This window comes from Oryx dammah, unplaced genomic scaffold (genome assembly GCF_014754425.2).
Source record: "Oryx dammah isolate SB20612 unplaced genomic scaffold, SCBI_Odam_1.1 HiC_scaffold_22, whole genome shotgun sequence".
NCBI classification, from domain to species: domain Eukaryota; kingdom Metazoa; phylum Chordata; class Mammalia; order Artiodactyla; family Bovidae; genus Oryx; species Oryx dammah.
Window position 1 is genome coordinate 47,677,686 of NW_024070206.1, and position 19,185 is coordinate 47,696,870.

The 19,185-nt window shown below is 39.2% G+C and overlaps 1 protein-coding gene across 1 annotated transcript in view; it reads left to right on the plus strand.

The window, feature by feature from the left end:
• PIK3C3 (phosphatidylinositol 3-kinase catalytic subunit type 3) overlaps positions 1-19,185 on the plus strand; it is a 166,074-nt gene that overhangs the window by 21,850 nt on the left and 125,039 nt on the right. The window contains exon 4 of the mRNA XM_040264327.1: positions 9,874-10,003. Within this exon, the coding sequence (XP_040120261.1) occupies positions 9,874-10,003 (130 nt within the window). The remainder of the gene's footprint in view (positions 1-9,873; positions 10,004-19,185) is intronic.

A 19,185-nucleotide genomic window follows, 5' to 3' on the forward strand; every position in this document is an offset into this window, starting at 1 on the left:
TTTTCTTGTTTCTTGAGGTATGCCTGTATTGCTATGAACTTTCCTTTTAGCACTGCTTTTACAGTGTCCTACAGGTTTTGGGTTGTTGTGTTTTCATTTTCATTCGTTTCTATGCATATTTTGATTTCTTCTGTGATTTGTTGGTTATTCAGAAGCATGTTGTTCAGCCTCCATATGTTGGAACTTTTAATAGTTTTTTAACCTGTAATTGAGATCTGATCTTACTGCATTGTGGTCAGAAAAGATGCTCTGAATGATTTCAATTGTTTTGAATTTACCAAGGCTAGATTTATGGCCCAGGATGTGATCTATCCTGGAGAAGGTTCCGTGTGTGCTTGAGAAAAAGGTGAAATTCATTGTTTTGGGGTGAAATGTCCTGTAGATGTCAATTAGGTCTAACTGGTCTGTTGTATCCTTTAAAGTTTGTGTTTCCTTGTTAATTTTCTGTTTAGTTGATCTATCCATAGATGTGAATGGGGTATTAAAATCTCCCACTATTGTTGTGTTATTGTTAATTTCCTCTTTCATACTTGTTAGCATTTGTCTTACATATTGTGGTGCTCCTATGTTGGGTGCATATATATTTATAATTGTTATATCTTCTTCTTGGATTGATCCCTTGATCATTATGTAGTGTCCTTCTTTGTCTCTTTTCACAGCCTTTGTTTTAAAGTCTATTTTATCTGATATGAGTATTGCTACTCCTGCTTTCTTTTGGTCTGTTTGCATGGAAAATCTTTTCCCAGCCCTTCACTTTCAGTCTGTATGTGTCCCCTGTTGTAGGCAACATATATAGGGGTCTTGTTTTTGTATCCATTCAGCCAGTCTTTGTCTTTTGGTTGAGGCATTCAACCCATTTATGTTTAAGGTGATTATTGATAAGTATGATCCCGTTGCCATTTACTTTATTGTTTTGGCTTCCGGTTTATACACCCTTTTTGTGTTTCCTGGCTAGAGAATATCCTTTAGCATTTGTTGGAGAGCTGGTTTGGTGGTTTTGAATTCTCTCAGCTTTTGCTTGTCTGTGAAGCTTTTGATTTCTCCTTCATATTTGAATGAGATCTGTGCTGGGTACAATAATCTGGGCTGTAGGTTATTTTCTTTCATCACTTTAAGTATGTCCTGCCATTCCCTCCTGGCCTGAAGAATTTCTGTTGTAAGATCAGCTGTTATCCTTATGGGAATCCCCTTGTGTGTTATTTGTTGTTTTTCCCTTGCTGCTTTTAATAGTTGTTCTTTGTGTTTGATCTTTGTTAATTTGATTAATATGTGTCTTGGGGTGTTTCGCCTTGGGTTTATCCTGTTTGGGACTCTCTGGATTTCTTGGACTTGGGTGATTATTTCCTTCCCCATTTTAGAGAAGTTTTCAACTATTATCTGCTCAAGTATTTTCTCATGGTCTTTCTTTTTTCTTCTTCTTCTGGGATTCCTATGATTCGAATGTTGGGGCATTTAACATTGTCCCAGAGGTCTCTGACATTGTCCTCATTTCTTTTAATTCATTTTTCTTTTTTCCTCTCTGTTTCATTTATTTCTACCATTTTATCTTCTACCTCACTTATCCTATCTTCTGCTTCCATTATTCTACCGTTGGTTCCCTCCAGAGGGTTTTTGATATCATTTATTGCATTATTCGTTATATACTGACTCTTTTTTATTTCTTCTAGGTCCTTGTTAAACCTTTGTTGCATCTTCTCAGTCCTTGTCTCCAGGCTGTTTATCTGTGATTCCATTTTGGTTTCAAGATTTTGGAACATTTTCAGTATCATTATTTGGAATTCTTTATCAGGTAGATTCCCTATCTCTTCCTCTTTTGTTTGGTTTGGTGGGCATTTATCCTGTCCTTTACCTTCTGGGTATTCCTCTGTCTTTTCATCTTGTTTATATTGCTGAGTTTGGGGTGTCCTTTCTGTATTCTGGCAGTTTATGGAGTTCTCTTTATTGTGGAGTTTCCTCACTGTGGGTGGGGTTGTACAGGTGGCTTGTCAAGGTTTCTTGGTTAGGGAAGCTTGTGTCTGTGTTCTGGTGGGTGGAGCTGGATTTCTTCTCTCTGGAGTGCAATGAAGTGTCCAGTAATGAGTTATGAGGTCTCAGTGGTTTTGGAGTAACTGGGCAGCCTGTATATCGGAGCTCAGGGCTGTGTTCCTGTGTTGCTGGAGAATTTGCATGGTATGTCTTGCTCTGGAACTTGTTGGCCCTTGGGTGGTGCTCGGTTTCAGTGTAGATGTGGAGGTGTTTGATGCGCTCCTGTCAATTAATGTTCCCTGGAGTCAGGAGTTCTGTGGTATTCTCAGGGTTTGGACTTAAGCCTCCTGCTTCTGGTTTTCAGTCTTATTTTTACAGTAGTCTCAAGACTTCTCCTTCTATACAGCACCGATGGTAAAACATCTAGGTTAAAGATGAAAAGTTTCTCCACATTGAGGGACACCCAGAGAGGTTCACAGAGTTACATGGAGAAGAGAAGAGGGAGGAGGGAGTTAGAGGTGACCTGAATGAGATGAAGTGGAATCAATAGAGGAGAAAGCAAGCTAGCCAGTAATCACTTCCTTACGTGCACTCCATAACTAGACTGCTCAGAGATGTTCACGGAGTTATACAGAGAAGAGAAGAGGGAGGAATGAGACAGAGGTGGCCAGGAGGATAGAAGAGGGGAATCAAAAGGAGAGAGTCAGATCCAGCCAGTAATCAGTTCCCTAAGTGTTCTTCACCGTTTGGAACACACAGAAATTCACAGAGTTGGTTAGAGTAGAGAGGGGGTAGGGAGGAGACACAGGCAACCTGGTGGAGAAAAAGGAGAGTCCAAAGTGGGAGAGAGCAGTCAAGCCAGTAATCTTGCTCCCAAGTAAAAATGGGTACTGAAGATTGGGTTCTTAAAGGTACAACATTGATAACAAATACCAAAAAGCAAAGATTAAAAATGTAGAGTGGAGTTTGGAATTTCAAAAATACAATATTAAATAAAAAAAGAAAAAAAAAGAAAGAAAAACAAAAAAAAACCAAACTCACAAAAGTTATAAACAATATATATCTATATATGATGTTTGCTTTTAAAAAATAGGGTCTTTTTTTTTTTTACAAAGTAATTGTAGGTTATAAAAGTAAAAATTAAAGGAGTAATAGAGGAGTTAAAAATTAAAAAAAAAAAAGAATGATTGTAAAAATAGTAAAAATATATCTAGGACTTTTCTCTGGTGGTGTTGTGGGTATTGTGGAGTCAGTTCATTTTCGGATAGTTCCTTGGTCTGGCTTATATTTCTCAAGATTTATAAGCCCCTTCCTATGTAGTTGGTACTAAAGACAGGGTTTTAATGTATTGCACCTGTCACTTCCAAGGCGGTTCTCTCTGTTTTAGCTTCTTCTGTTTGCTGGTCTCTTTAGTGTCTGATTTCTGCCCTGACACAAAGGGGGCGGTGGTGGACAATTTTTTTAGGCTCACTTGTTCAGTCACAGTGTGAGGAGGGAAGGATGCTGCAAATAACACTGGCGTGTGCTCACACTGCCTCAGCCACACTGGGCCTGCCCCTGCTCACGGCGCATGTACCCTCCCTGCCCACATTGCTCAGGCTCTAGGTTGCTCCACCACCGGGAACCGTCCAAGGCTGGCCCTAGGCTGCATGCACCTCCCAAGTCTAAGCCGCTCAGGTTCAGGCATTTGGGTAGTCCTCAGAGGCGCAGACTCGGTTGGGCCTGCATTTTGTGCCCTTCGCAGGTCTGACCAGCTCAGGTGATGAGATGTTTGGCAAGCGCGGTCACTGTGACTTATCGGCTCCCCCGTCCCTGCTGCTCGGTTTTCTGGGTGTACAACCGGCGTACCTTCTCAGGCGGATGTTGGCTGTCCAGAACCCCAAGGAGTCTTAGTTAGCAAAGAAGCCTGCTTGCAGTTTGGTAGATAATGTCTCTCTGGGGCTGTGAATGCCCCCTTCTGGCTCTGGCTGCCTGTCACTGGAGGGGGATGGTCTGCAGCCGGCTAGTTCTGTTCAGTCCTTTGTTCTGTGCACTGGCCTGGCGGTGTCTTAGGGGTTTTCACGTGGTAGCTATCCGTCTGGTTTGCTAGCCCAAGTTAGTTTGCTCAGATTTCCCTTGGGGCATTCAGGTCAGATCCTTACTTTAAGCAATGCAGCCCGCGCCTCCCTGCCCAGCCCCCGCTTGCCAGTGGCAGGTACAGGCATCTGCGCTGCTTCTCCACTGGGGGAGTTATCACTGGGCTTGTAATCTGTGGGTTTTAATTATTTATTTATTTTTCCTCCCTGTTATGTTGCCCTCTATGCTTTCAAGGCTCACCAGAGACTCTGCAGTGAGAGTGTTTCCTGGTGTTTGGAAATTTCTGTCTTTTTAAGACTCCCTTCCTGGGACAGAGCTCCGTCCCTACCTCTTTTGTCTCTTTTTTTGTCTTTTATATTTTTTCCTACCTCCTTTCGAAGACAATGGGCTGCTTTTCTGGGTGCCTGATGTCCTCCGCTGGCATTCAGAAGTTTTGTGGAATTTACTCAGCGTTTAAATGTTCTTTTGATGAATTTGTCCAGGAGAAAGTGATCTCCCCGTCCTATTCCTCCGCCCTCTTAGGACCGCCTCCCCTCAGCTTTCTTTATAGTCCAACTCTCACGTCCATACACGACTACTGGAAAAGCCATAGCCTTGACTAGACGGAACTTTGTTGGCAAAGTAATTTCTCTGCTGTGTAATATGCTGTCTCAGTTCAGTTCATTTCAGTCGCTCAGTCATGTCCGACTCTTTGCGACCCCATGAATCGCAGCATGCCAGGCTGCCCTGTGCATCACCAACTCCTGGAGTTCACTCAAACTCATGTCCATCAAGTTGGTGATGCCGTCCAGCCATCTCTTCCTCTGTCGTCCCCTTCTCCTCCTGCCCCCAATCCCTCCCAGCATCAGAATCTTTTCGAGTGAGTCAACTCTTTGCATGAGGTGGCCAAAATATTGGAGTTTGAGCTTTGACATCAGTCCTTCCAATGAACACCCAGGACTGATCTCCTTTAGGATGGACTCGTTGGACCTCCTTGCAGTCCAAGGGACTCTCAAGGGTTTTCTCCAGTACCATAGTTCAAAAGCATCAATTCTTCGGTGCTCAGCTTTCTTCACAGTCCAACTCTCACATCCATACATGACCACTGGAAAAACCATAGCCTTGACTAGACGGACCTTTGTTGGCTAGGTTGCAGTAAATCCTACTTGATCCTGGCATCTGATCCTTTTAATGTGCTGTTGGACTCTTATTTGCTAGTATTTTGTTGAGGATTTGTGTATGCATGTTCATCAGTGATACTGACCTGTAATTTTCTTTTTTTGTGATACCTTTGTTTGGTTTTGGTATTCAGGTAATGGTGGCCTCATAGAATGAGCTTGGGAGTTTTCTTCTCTCTGCAGTGTTTTGGAAGAGTTTGAGAAGGATACGTGTTAGCTCTTCTCTAAGTGTTTGATAGAATTCCTCTGTGAAGCCATCTGGCCCTGGCCTTTGAAATATTTTTAATCACAGCTTCAATCAGTACTTGTGATTGGTCTGCTCGTATTTTCTATATCTTCCTGATTCAGTCTTGGAAAGTTTTATCTTTCTGACAATTTGTCCATATTTGGGGCATATGGTTGTTTGTAGTAGTCTCTTATGATTCTTGGTATTTCTGCAGTGTTAGTTGTAGCTTCTCTTTTTTTCATTTCTAATTTTATAAATATGAGTCCTCTCACTTTTTTCTTGATGAGTCTGGCTAAAGGTTTATTGATTTTGTTTATCTTCTCAAAGAAAAACCTTTTTGCTTCATTGATCTTTTCTATTATTTTGTCCTTATTTTATTTATTTCTTCTCTGATCATTATGATTTCTTTCCTTATACTTACTTTGGGTTTTATTTGTTCTTTCTCTGGTTGCTTCAGGTGTAAGTTAAGGTGGTTTACTTGAGATTCTACTCATTTCTTGAAGTGAGAATGTATTGCTATAAACTTGGGTCTTAGATCTGCTTTTGCTGCATCCCAGACTCTGACGTGGCCCAACTTCTGTGTGTACTATTTTCCCTCAAAGTCCACTGCTGCTAAAGCTAGACTTGTGTCAGTTGTGGGACACTCGCCTATTCAGATATCCCACAGATGCACGGTTTACCAAACCCATCACAGGGATTTAGTCTGAGGCTTGTGCAGCTACCTGGAGAAGATTTCATTCCTCTAACTTAATTACACAGCCCCTGAGGCTCAGCTTTGGTTTTGGCCCCAGCTTTGCATGTAAATCCCCTTCAGGCATCTGTTCTACACCCATGCAAAAGGGAGCGAAAGCAATGGCTGACTGAGGCAGACTTACTCAGGGCCACACGGCTGTGTAGCCACACTGGGGTGTGTGTGAATTGCCTGTGGTGGTGGAGATTGGCAGGCAGTTGGGCAACAGAATGGGTCATGCTTACACTGATGGGAGTCCCTCCAGGTGTATGTGGAGGCAGGAGCTGGCATGTGGGGACAAGCCCCCACCTACCCACTCCACATGCCACTCAACAGTGGTGCCTCATTTCCTAGGCAAACCATACTTCCTTTAGGGACATTCCACTCGGGGCCTCACACTCCTGTTCTCTTTCTTGTATCCTCAGGGTCAACAGCAGTCCTCTCTCCACATCCATTCTCTTGTTCAGTCGTGTCTGACTCTTTGCGACCCCATGGACTGCAGCACAGAAGGCTTCCCTGTCCTTCACAGTCTCCCAGAGTTTGCTCAAGCTTTTGTCCGTTGAGTCGATGATGGCATCCAACCATCTTGTCTTCTGTTGTCCCCTTCTCCCCCTGCTTTCAATCTTGTCCTGCATCGTGGTCTTTTCCAGTGAGTCAGCTCTTCACATCAGGTGTCCAAACTACTGGAGCTTCAGCTTCAGCATCAGTCCTTCCAATGAATAGTCAGGGTTGATTTCCTTTAGGATTGACTGGTTTGATCTCCTTGCTGTCCAAGGGACTCTCAAGAGTGTTCTCCAACACCACAGTTCAAAAACATCAATTTTTCAGTGCTGCAGTCCATGGGGTCACAAAGAGCTGGACACGACTGAGTGATTGAATAACAACAACAGCCTTCTTTATGGTCCAACTTTCACATCCATACATGACTACTGGAAAAACCATAGCTTTGACTATGCAGACCTTTGTCAGCAAAGTAAATGTCTCTACTTTTTAATATGCTGTCTAGGTTTGTCATAGCTTTTCTTCCAGGGAGCAAGCATTTTTTAATTTCATGGTTTCTGTCACCGTCTGCAGTGATTTTTAAGCCCAAGAAAATAAAGTCTGTCTCTGTTTCCATTGTTCCCCCATCTATTTGCCATGAAGTGATGGGATCAGATGCCATGGTCTTAGTTTTTTGAATGTTGAGTTTTGAGCCAGCTTTTTCACTCTTTTTCACTTTCATCAAGAGGCTCTTTAGTTCCTCTTCGCTTTCTGCCTTAAGGGTGGTGTCATCTGCATATCTGAGGTTATTGATATTTCTCCAGGCAATCTTGATTCCAGCATGTGCTTCATCCAGCCTGGCATTTATCTTGAGTACTCTGCATATAAGTTAAATAAGCGGGTTGACATATATTGTCAAGTACAGCCTTTACATACTCCTTTCCCAATTTTGAAGCAGTCTGTTGTTCTATGTCCTGTTCTAACTATTGCTTCTTTGACCTGCATACAGATTTCTCAGGAGACAGGTCAGGTGGCATGGTATTTCCATCTCTTTGAGACTTTTTTACAATTTGTTGTAATTTACAGAGTCAAAGTCTTTACGTAGTCAATGAAGCAGTAGTAGATGTTTTTCTGGAATTCTCTTGCTTTTGCCATGATTCCACAGAGGTTGGCAATTTGATCTCTGGTTCCTCTGCCTTTTCTAAATCCAGTTTGAACATTTGGAAGTTCTCTGTTCATGTACTGTTGAAGCCTATAATTTTGAGCATTACTTTGCTAGCATGTGAAATGAGTGCAGATGTCCGGTAGGTTGAACATTCTTTGACATCGCCTTTCTTTGGGATTGAAATGAGAACTGCTCTTTTCCAGTCCTGTGGCCACTGCTTGAGTTTACCAAACTTGGTGGCATATTGAGTGCAGCACTTTAACAGCATCATCTTTTAGGATTTGAAGTAGTTCAGCTGGAATTCCTTCATCTTTGTGCTCTTAGCCCCACATTTTTGTACTCAGTCCTCTCAGCCCCCACCAGCATTGGCAAAATTCCTGTCTTGGTCAGTGGCACCCAGGGCTGATTTTGAAGGAGGCTTTGGGATGGACGATGCTCAGGATGCTGGAGCCTATCCTGGCAGAGGAGACCTTGGCTTGAGGTGTGTGTGGAGGGTGAGCCTGCTCAGATGAGTGCACCTCCCAGTGCTTGTATGGGCTGAAGTGGGTGGGTGGGGATGGAGATTAAAATGACAGCCCCGCCTGTTGCTCACCACTTAGCAGTGGTGCTTTGCTTCTATGGTGTCCTGGCCTTCTACAGACTTTCCCAGTTGTTGAACTCCTTACTCCTGTCCATTCAGGCTCTTTTCACAACCACTAACTGTCCTCTTCCTGGGTCTTTGTCCAAACCCACTTTCCAGTACTCAGCCCTCCTCTTGACAGAAGACACATGACTCAGGCTGGGCTGGGCAAGGCTGCAGTAGAGACCATGTGCACAGTTCTTACTTTGTCCTGCCTTTCACAGATGGTCCACCGTATTCTCCTTTGATCCTCTGAAGGTCCCTTTCTGTCCCTGCAAATTTCCCCACCATGAGGGGATTTTCTGATTGCAAGAACCTCTTCTCACCTTCAGCTTTCCCCCAGGGTTGCTGGTCCTTTCTTTGATACTTTTTTTTTTTTTTTTTTTTCTTTTTTCCTACCCCACTGTGAGGGGATTTTTCTTGTCCTTTTATGTGTTCGGAGTCTTCTTCTAATATTCAGCAGGTACTCTGTGTGAGAATTGTTCCATTTATAGATATATTCTTTATGTACTGGTGAGGAGACATGAATTTCGCATCCTTCTCTTCCGCCATCCCGACTCCTCTTTGATAGTTTTTGAAGGAAGCAAAAGCTTGACAAAGGTGATACACTCTTTCACTTTAAAGTAGGATCATCCAGCTCAGTCTGAATTCTGACAATATGTTAAATTTCTGTAGACATGGGCATTTTTTCTTGTTGAATACAGTATTGTATTCTCTTTTAGACATCTCTCTTATGCAAAAGAAGACAGGAGAAAAATAAGCCTCTACCCAGCAAAAAGGAAAATAGTAGCTTATATATATTGAGTTCTTATTATATGACAGGCACTATTCTAAGCACTTTTTCCCTGTACTGGTTTATTTAATATTTCTAACTCTGTGAGACACAGTTACTCTTTATAGTCTCATTTTATAGATGAGGAAGCTAACACAGAGATGTTAAGTAATTTACCAAAAGTCTTGTAAGTAACAGTTGGCACAGCAGGGATCCAAATCCCAGCTGTTCAACATGACTGTCTATTAATACTCTGCTGAATTGTCACTTAAAGTAGAAAGTTATATAATTATTTTAATTTTAGTTTTGATCGATGTAAATGTGACATTCTCTCTCTCGGTAAAAATTTGGTTTCTGTTTCTAAGATCTCCACTGAAGTGATGAAGTGTGTGTAGCCTATTCCTGATGCTTCTCTTTTTGTACTCTACCTTTGTAATATCTGTAATAGCTCTAACTGCTGGAAGGAAAAAAGAAGGATGTGAAAAACAGTGCTACGTGGATTCAGTTGCTTGGTTAATTGCTTTATATTCCACTGGAGTCTTGCTCAGTGCTACGTGGATTCAGTTGCTTGGTTAATTGCTTTATATTCCACTGGAGTCTTGCTGGAATTGTCTCTATTTAGAAATCTAAAATTTCCCATTATGAACCAAATTAATTCTGCCCTGAACATTCTTTTTGCCTAGCATGTTTCGCCAAGGGATGCATGACTTGAAAGTCTGGCCTAACGTAGAAGCAGATGGATCAGAACCCACCAAAACTCCTGGCAGAACAAGCAGTACTCTCTCAGAGGATCAGATGAGTCGCCTTGCCAAGGTAAAAAAGAAATTACTGAAACAGGTGGAAAGCTTTGAATGATAATCTGTTGTATAAATTGATATTATGAATTCTGTGAGGTTACTTTAAAATTTAAATTCAATCTTTTAATAATAGTTTTATTGAAATATAATTCATGTACCAAAATGTTCACACTTGGAAAGTGTACTATTCATTGATTTTTTTTTTTTTTTAGTGAATTCACAGTTGTGTATTCATTACCACTCTACCTTTAGACCATTTTTATAAAAAATGTAACCGTGTACCCATTAGCAGTCATTCCCTGTTCCCTCTTCTCTCCAGCCCCTACCAGCTACTAATCTACTTTCTATCTCTGGATTTTCCAGAATTGGATATTTCATGTAAAGAGAATCATGTTATTTATTGCTTTTTGTGTCTGAAACTCCAACGGATTTGAAAACATAGAGTTTTGGTGATACTTTCAGGATGATCACCTCCCTTTTTTGGTCACATAATCTGAAAGATGCATGTGTTATTACATGCTGGAGATTCTTATATTGTTTGAAAATGAAAATTTCTTATACTAGCTAGTTTAAATTGCCCTCATTCCACCATACTCCTCTTTTTGTAAACTGAGTTATTACCTTTTTCTTTCAGAATTGTGTTAGTGAAGTGTTTTCATTTAGCTTTTGTATTTCTAAGTTAAATTCCTTTTTGAAATTACAACAGTTTAACTTATTTTATGAATATCTGTTCAAAAAGTACTATGTTACATAGTAACTTCCCACCAGCCGTCTGTTTTACACATGGTGGTGTATCATGTCTGCGCTGCTTTCTCAGTTCGTCCCACTCTCTTTCCCCGGCTGTGTCTGCACGTTCGTTCTCTACATCTGTGTCTCCATTGCTGCAAACAGCACAGGGAAGTATATTCAATATCTTGTAATAACCTGTAATGGAAAATAATTGGAAAAAGTGATCAGTATCTTGTTATAACCTGTGTTGGACAATAATTGAAAAAAGTGTACACAAACACGTTTGTTCGAATCACTTTGCTGTACATGTGAAACATAATATTGTAAATCAGCTATACTTGAACAAAAAGACTGTGGCAAAAAGAAAAAGTACTATGTTAAATACTGTTTAAATATCCTTTTACAATTCTTTAGTTAAGAGATGAGACTTTAATTTTTACTTGTAGTTTTCCTTTCTGATCTTACATGGATGACTCTATAATGTCTGGAGAAAGTTTTGGTGCCAAACATTTTACAACTTGTTGCCTCAGCCTACATGTGGAAGAAATCCTAATTATAAAGAATAAGCACTTGGAGTGTCTAAGCTTTGTGCTTCAATATAATTTTTTTTCAAGTTTATTCTATCTTTTTATATGTCTCTTTTATGGAAAAATTATATCAGAGCTTCTTAATAAGCATTTTGACCAAATTGCTATTGTCCTCCATAAGTACTATTCCCCTCCATAATTAAATAAATAAAACTTAGCTTTCCGTTCAGCTACTCATTGTGAGATTTTGTTGACATTCTTACATGTAACATAGGAAACCTCTTACACTTTTCATATATATACTTTCTCTTTAAGAAGTTATCTTAGTGATGCTATTTTATTGAAGCTACTCTGACTTTTATAAACTGTGAATAATAGAAATTGTATCAGAGTCACCTCATTTATAAGCTGTAAGCTTATATCTCATATGCAGGAAAACCTCTTAAATTGTCTTTAAGAACAGCATTCATTATGAAAATGAATATTATGATCCATGTAATAACAAAATTCTGAATTTGAGGAGAAATGGCTGAGTCAAGAAATATAAAGCTATGTAGTTGAACAGTGCATCCACTTTGTTTCTTTTATATTAAACAAATATTATAGGCTTCTATTCATATGTTTGTAATTTTTTCTCAATTTTTATTTATTTTTTTAAAATTATGACTTTAATTGAATGTTTATAGTAGAAATTTTGCTTTTCACAATTTAATAATTGCAATGAAAATTTTACTTTTAGTAGTCAATTTAAGGTAACCAACCTTACAAATAAATATCAACAAGTATCATAAATACCAATAAATATAAAAGAACATATAAAATTTCAAAATTTTGTCAGAACTTGTATTATAGTTGACATCTTTGCTTCATAGAAGAGTAGGATCATATACTCTTAAAACATCCTTGCAGCAAAGATGAACATAAAACCACTTTATGCTTTTGTTATATATATTAGTATTGTTGTTGCTGTTGTGTTGCTGTTGTTCAGTCGCTAAGTTGTATCTGACTCTTTGCCACCACATAGATAGCAGCATTCCAGGCTCTTCTGTTCTCCACTATCTCCTGGTTCAGTTCAGTTGCTCAGTCGTGTCTGACTCCTTGTGACTAAAGCATGCCAGGCTTCCCTGTCCATCACCAACTCCTGGAGCTTGCTCAAACTCATGTCCATCGAGTTGGTGATGCCATCCAACCATCTCATTCTCTGTCATCCCCTTCTCCTCCTGCCTTCAATCTTTCCTAGCATCAGAGTCTTTTCCATTGAGTCAGTTCTTTGCATCAGGTGGCCAAAATATTGGAATTTCAGCTTTAGCATCAGTCCTTCCAATGAATATTCAGGACTGATTTCCTTTAGGATGGACTGGTTGGATCTCCTTGCAGTCCAAGTGACTCTCAAGAGTCTTCTCCCACACCGCAATTAAAAAGTATCAATTCTTTGCCCCTCAGCTTTCTTTATAGTCCAACTCACATCCATACATGACTACTGGAAAGACTATAGCTTTGACAGACGGACTTTTGTTGGCAAAGTAATGTTTCTTTTGTTTAATATGCTGTCTAGGTTGGTCATAACTTTTCTTCCAAGTAGCAAGTGTCTTTTAATTTCATGGCTGCAGTCACTATCTGCAGTGATTTTGGAGCCCAAGAAAATAAAGTCTCTCACTGTTTCCATTATTTCCCCATCTATTCACCACGAAGTGATGGGACTGGATGCCATGATCTTAGTTTTCTGAATGTTGAGTTTTAAGCCAACTTTTTCACTCTTCTCTTTGACTTTCATCAAGAAACTCTTTAGTTCTTCTTTACTTTCTGCCATAAGGGTGGTGTTATCTGCATATCTGAGGTTATTGATATTTCTCTCAGCAATCTTGATTCCAGCTTGTGCTTCATCCAGCCCAGCATTTTGCATGATGTACTTTGCATATAAGTTAAATAAGCAGGAAGACAATATGTACCCTTGATGTACTCCTTTCCCGATTTGAAGTTTGCTCAAATTCATGTCCATTGAGTCGGTGATGCTATCTAACCATCTCACCTTCTCCCGCCCCCTTCTCCTTTTGCTTTTAATTTTTCCCAGCATCAGGGTCTTTTCCAGTGAGTCAACTCTTCACCTCAGTTGGCCAGAGTATTGGAGCTTCAGCTTCAGCATCAGTCTTTCCAAAGAATATTTAGGGTTAATTTCCTTCAGAATGACAGGTTTCATGATCTCTTTGCAGTCCAGGAAACTTTCAGTAGTCTTTTCCAGCACTACAGTTTGAAAGCATTAATTCTTTGGTGCTCAGCCTTCTTTATGGTCCAACTCTCACATCTGTATATGACACTGGAAAAAACATTGCTTTGCCTATATGCACCGTTGTCTTTGACAAAGTGATATCTCTGCTTTTTAATACACTATCTAGGTTTGTCATAGTTTTCTTCCTTTTAATTTCATGGCTGCAGTCTCTGTCTGCAGTGATTTTGGAGCCCAGGAAAGTAAATCTGTCACTGCTTCCACTTTTTCATTTTTTATTTGCTATAAAGTGATGGAACTGTAAATCATGGTCTAGTTTTTTGAATGTTGAGTTTTAAGCCAGGTTTTTCATTCTCCTCTTTAACCCTTATCAAGAGGCTCTTTAGTTCCTCTTCCCTTTCTGCCCTTAGTGATATCATCTGAATTTCTGAAGTTGTTGATATTTCTCCCAGCACTCTTGATTCCAGCTTGTGATTCATCCAGCTCCACATTTCACATGGTGTACTCTGTATATAAGTTATGTAAGCAAGGTGACAATATACAGCCTTGTTGTACTTCTTTCCCAGCTTTGAAGCTGTCTGTTGTTCCATATCCAGTTCTAACTGTTGCTTCTTGACCCACATACAGGTTTCTCAGGAAATAGGTAAGGTGGTCTGATACTCCCATCTCTTTAAGAATTTTCCATAGTTCATTGTGATCCACACAGTGAAAGACTTTAGCGTAGTCAGTGAAGCAGAAATATATATGTTTTTCTGGAATTACCTTGCTTTCTCATGATCCAACAAATGTTGACATTTTGCTCTCTAGATCCTCTGCCTTTCCTAAATCCAGCTTGTTCATCTGGAAGTTCTTGGTTCATGTACTGTTGAAGCCAAGCCTGAAGCATTTTGAGCATAACTTTGTTAGCATGTGAAATGAGTGCAGTTGTATGGTAGTTTGAACATTCTTTGGCATTGCTCTTCTCTGGGATTGGAGTGAAAATTGACCGTTTCCAGTCCTGTGGCCCCAGCTGAGTTTTGTATGACATATTGTATGACAAATTTGCTGACATGTTACATGGAGCACTTTCACAGCAGCATCTTTTAGGATTTTAAATAGCTCAGCTAGGTACCCATCACTTCCACTAGCTTTGTTTGTAATAATACTTTCTGAGGCCTACTTGACTCCAGGATGTCTGGGTCTAGGTGATGACCACACCATCGTGGTTATCTGGGTCATTAAGACCCTTTCCATATAGTTCTTTTGTGTATTCTTGTGACCTTTTCTTAATCCCTTCTGCTTCTGTTAGTTCATTACTGTATCTGACCTTTATCATGCCTATCCTTGTATGAAATGTTCCCTTGATATCTCCCAGTTTTCTTGAAGAGGTGGCTAGTCTTTGCCATTCTACTGTTTTTCTCTGTTTCTTCACATTGTTCATGTAAGAAGGCCTTTTTATTTCTCCTTGCTATTCTCTGGAACTCTGCATTCATTTGAATGTATCCCTTTCTTCCTTTCCTTTTGCTTCTCTTCTTTCCTCAGCTATTTGTAAAGCCTTCTCACACAACCACTTTACCTTCTTGCATTTCTTTTTCTTGGGGATGGTTTTGGTTACCTCCTCCTATACAGGGTTACAAACCTCCATCCGTTGTTTTACTTCACTTTATCAGATCTAATTCCTTGCATCTATATGTCACTTCCATTGTATAATCATAAGGGATTTGATTTCAATTGTACGAAAATGGCCTGATGGTTTTCCCTACTTTCTTCTATTTAAGCCTGAATTTTGTAGTAAGGAGCTCATGATCTGAGTCACAGTCAGCTCCAGGTCTTGTTTTTATTGACTGTTTTGAGCTTCTCCATTATTGGCTGCAAAGAGCGCAGTAAATCTAATTTCAGTATTGACCATCTGGTGATGTCCATGTGTAGAGTCTTCTCTTGAGCTGTTGGAAATAGTGTTTGCTATGACCAGTCTGTTCTCTTGACGAAACCCTGTTAGCTTTTGCCCTGTTTCATTTTATACTCCTTTGTAGTGGTTCATATTCTATGATTCTAAAAGCACTGACATAGCAAATAATGGGGGATTTTTTTTCTCTCCACCTTAGTAGAAGAAAATACATGCAGTCATCTTTTGGCAGTTGTGGGATTGTTGTTCATGCCGTTCCTTTTTTTCTGTAAAACATATGCCTGGACTAATGCATCATTTAGGACCTGCCTAATACAAATGATCTGGCTATGGTCTTAGATTTTGTTTTTGTTATTGTTTGATTAGTGCCTGTTTCTTGACTTAAATTTTTCAGACTGGCTTCCTGAGTATTTCCTTTCTGTTATACCAGAAAAAGTATACTTTGATATTTGTTGTGATCTTAATTTCTAAACTTATTAAAGAGGATACACTTTGATACTAGGTATGCTCTGAACTTAAAATATATTTTGGTATTGTTTTTTCTTCAAATTATACCACAGTAGCTTTTTCTCCCTATTTATCTCTTCCTCTCAGTTTTCTGGTTCCACATTAAAAAGTTTGTTTTGTTAGATTGTCATTCTCATCTACAAAATATTTTGAAACTGTCTGTGGTACAATATACTTTTAAAACCTGGGGAAAGAATGTCTGTGCTCATTTTTCCATTTTCATGTAAAAGGAACAGATACTTCTATTTCTGACACTATCATTTTAAGAAAAGAAATGGATATTTTAATAGATGATGTTTAAGTGGTTAGAACTGAACGATTTCTTTCGTAGTACTTTGATTTTTCAGCCAGTGAATTTACTCTGATTGTTTTTAATTGTTAGGAAGGTGACTTTGTTAGCAGAAGGAATCTGTAGACTCTTCCTCCCGTGGGCCTTGTTTCTTAGAAGAGATGCAAAGAATTTAAGGTCTCACCCCATTGCAAGAAGATTTATTAACAATAAGGAAAGAAAGAACAGATTGCAAAGAGTTGGACCTGACTGAGTGCACACAAAGAACAGAGAAAACACTTCATGAGAGAGGTGGGCTGCCAAGGGGGGGCAAATTTCCCTGGAGGGTTGGAGTATAACAGTTTTTAAGGCAGGATCATTTGCATAATCCAGGGAGTTTGTTGAGTAACAGCTGCAAGTTACAGTACTATGGAAGGATGCTCTACTGCGCATGTCCTTCGCATAATCCAGTCTGTTATAATTAGATGTATGTTTTCAAGGAATATTTATGAGCAGTTAAAGTCCAGTGGTCACCAAAGGTTGCCTTAGTACTGGATAGTTAGGGGTATGTCAGTGTGCTAGAGTAGGGAAAGTCCTGCCAGTAGGGCTGGTGGGGGCATTTTAAAGCCGCCTGACTATTTTTGGAGTACTGGTGGGCGTATTAGGGGCAGGACTGGTAAATTGCTTGGTGAGGTTATGGGGCTCTTTTATGATTAGTTGAAGGGACTGCCTCTCATTGGCTCTTCCCTGGTGGCTAAAACGTTAAAGTGTCTGCCTCTAATGCGGGAGACCCTGGTTCGATCCCTGGGTTGGGAAGATCCCCTGGAGAAGGAAATGGCAACCCACTCCAGTATTCTTGCCTGGAGAATCCCATGGACGGAGGAGCCTGGTAGGCTACAGTCCATGCGGTCGCAAAGAGTCGGACACGACTGAGTGACTTAACTAACTAACTAACTAACTAACCTTCTTGTCGATCAGCTTAAATGTAAAAAGGTGTGTATTAATCTTAATAATAGCAAAGTGTAGTTTCCATGCATCCTGTAAGCCAAAATAAATAGCAAAGTGACAGTTTTCAAACTACAGTTTAAGAGAGTTTATTCAGTTAAAGATCTGCTTTAGTCTTAGCTGCTTCCAGTTAATAGAATAAGGGGGCTGGGAAATGAAGATGAACTTTTTAAATGGCCTGTGAAAAGACAGTGTTATGTAATTACTAAGCAAAGAACCTCAAAATCAAGTGGTACTAAATATTCTAATTCTTATTGATATATCTGAGAGTAAATTATAACTGTAATTTGAATAATTGAAGTTTAAAAGCCTGATTTCTAGGTTTTACATTTTTTAAGAGTTTAAATCTTCCTGGAATAGTTTTAGTGGAGTTAACCTTTAATGATTTTACATCATTTTTTGAACATGCCTGATTTTCATTTGAGGAAAAATTGAGTGTAAGAAAAGGAAACAGAACTTAATAGTCTTCAGTTTAGTTCTTACTTTTTATAACTTGAATTTCTTAGACTTAGTAGGGTACAGGAAGAAAGTGAATGTATTGAAATATACTCTTTCTCCCACCTTCCTTTTTGTCTTCTCTTTCCCATCTCTAAATTTCCCCAATTAATTTGTATTAATGTGTAGTAACGTTCTGTTAGAATTGATTTGTGAAAATAATAAAAGGCCAGACCTCTTGGGCATTTTATTACACTTTGGTTGTCTGTGAGCCAACCTTTGAATAATCAGTTTGATTAAGAGGAGGCAAAAGAAAGTAAGGACTATTTGAAAAATGCTTTGTAGTCTGTGCAACACAGATAGGGTAGGGAATCTTAGGGAGAGGGTATAGATGAGCGCTGCTACAGAGAAGTTGTGGTAGGATGTGGTTATGTTTCAGGCTGACCCTTAGAGTGCCTTGAAGGGGTAATTGTGGGTCTAGAATCCAGACTCAGGTTTGTAATCACAGGAACTGCATTTATTTTAGTTCATCCAGAAAAAGTTAATATTTTGAACATAGGTTCATGCCAATCAATACAAAGGGTTATTTTTAACCTTATGATGTAGACCTGTACTATCATAATAGCCTCAATTCACATATGGCAATTTAATTAAAATTAAATAAAATTTAAAATCAGTTGTTTTGTTACCATAATCAAGTGCTTAATAGCCACATGTGGCTAGTGGTTACCTAGTAGACAGTGCAAGTAGGGAAATATTTCCATTATTGCTGAAAGTTCTATTGAGTAAGTTCTATTGAGCAGCACTGGTCTAGAATGCCAATTTAATAATTTTTAAATGGTGAGTAACCATATTATCTTTATAGTAACCATATTACTTGTGCCTGTTACCCAGGACACCATTTTTCAAGGCAGGTTGCAAATTAAATTAGCCTTCAGGAGATTATTAATTTCTTAATCATGAAGGACCCTGAAGGAGCTAGAAAGTTTGTGAGATATTTCTCTTAGTTTGAGGAAATCTTTAAAGTTCTTTTCCTCTTTCTCTTGACAACATTTCTCTAGTTTCTTGAATATACTGTATGTTTTGAATAAACATTGACTAGTTATCATGATCACAAAATAATCCTTTACAATTGAGATTAAGGTAATGAAGAAATTTTCTGGTTACAAAATTTTATGAAATGAAATTGAGGCTATTTAAATTATTTTACAGTACTAATTGACCTGCTGAAATATTTACCCTTAAAAGTAAATATTTTACATAGAATGAACTGCATTGAATGGGTACTTGTCTTGAGACACGAATTTAGAGGAGTTCACTGAGATTTTAAGTATATGGACAAGTCCTCTTTTATCACCCCATCATCACTTCTCATTGAAGATACACTCCTAAATGTTGGATATTTAAGAACTAGATTACCAGGTTGAAGCTGTTATTATTATTAGTGACATTACAAGTAATACTAAAACAGTAATAATCACCTTGCATGTATAAACAGCATTAATAGCTCTAAAACCCTTTAACATGAATCAGGAACTGAAATGGAGACTGTTTTTCATTCAAATTCCGACTGTGTCTTGTTCACTTGTGATACTGGATAGCTACCTAACCTTTACGA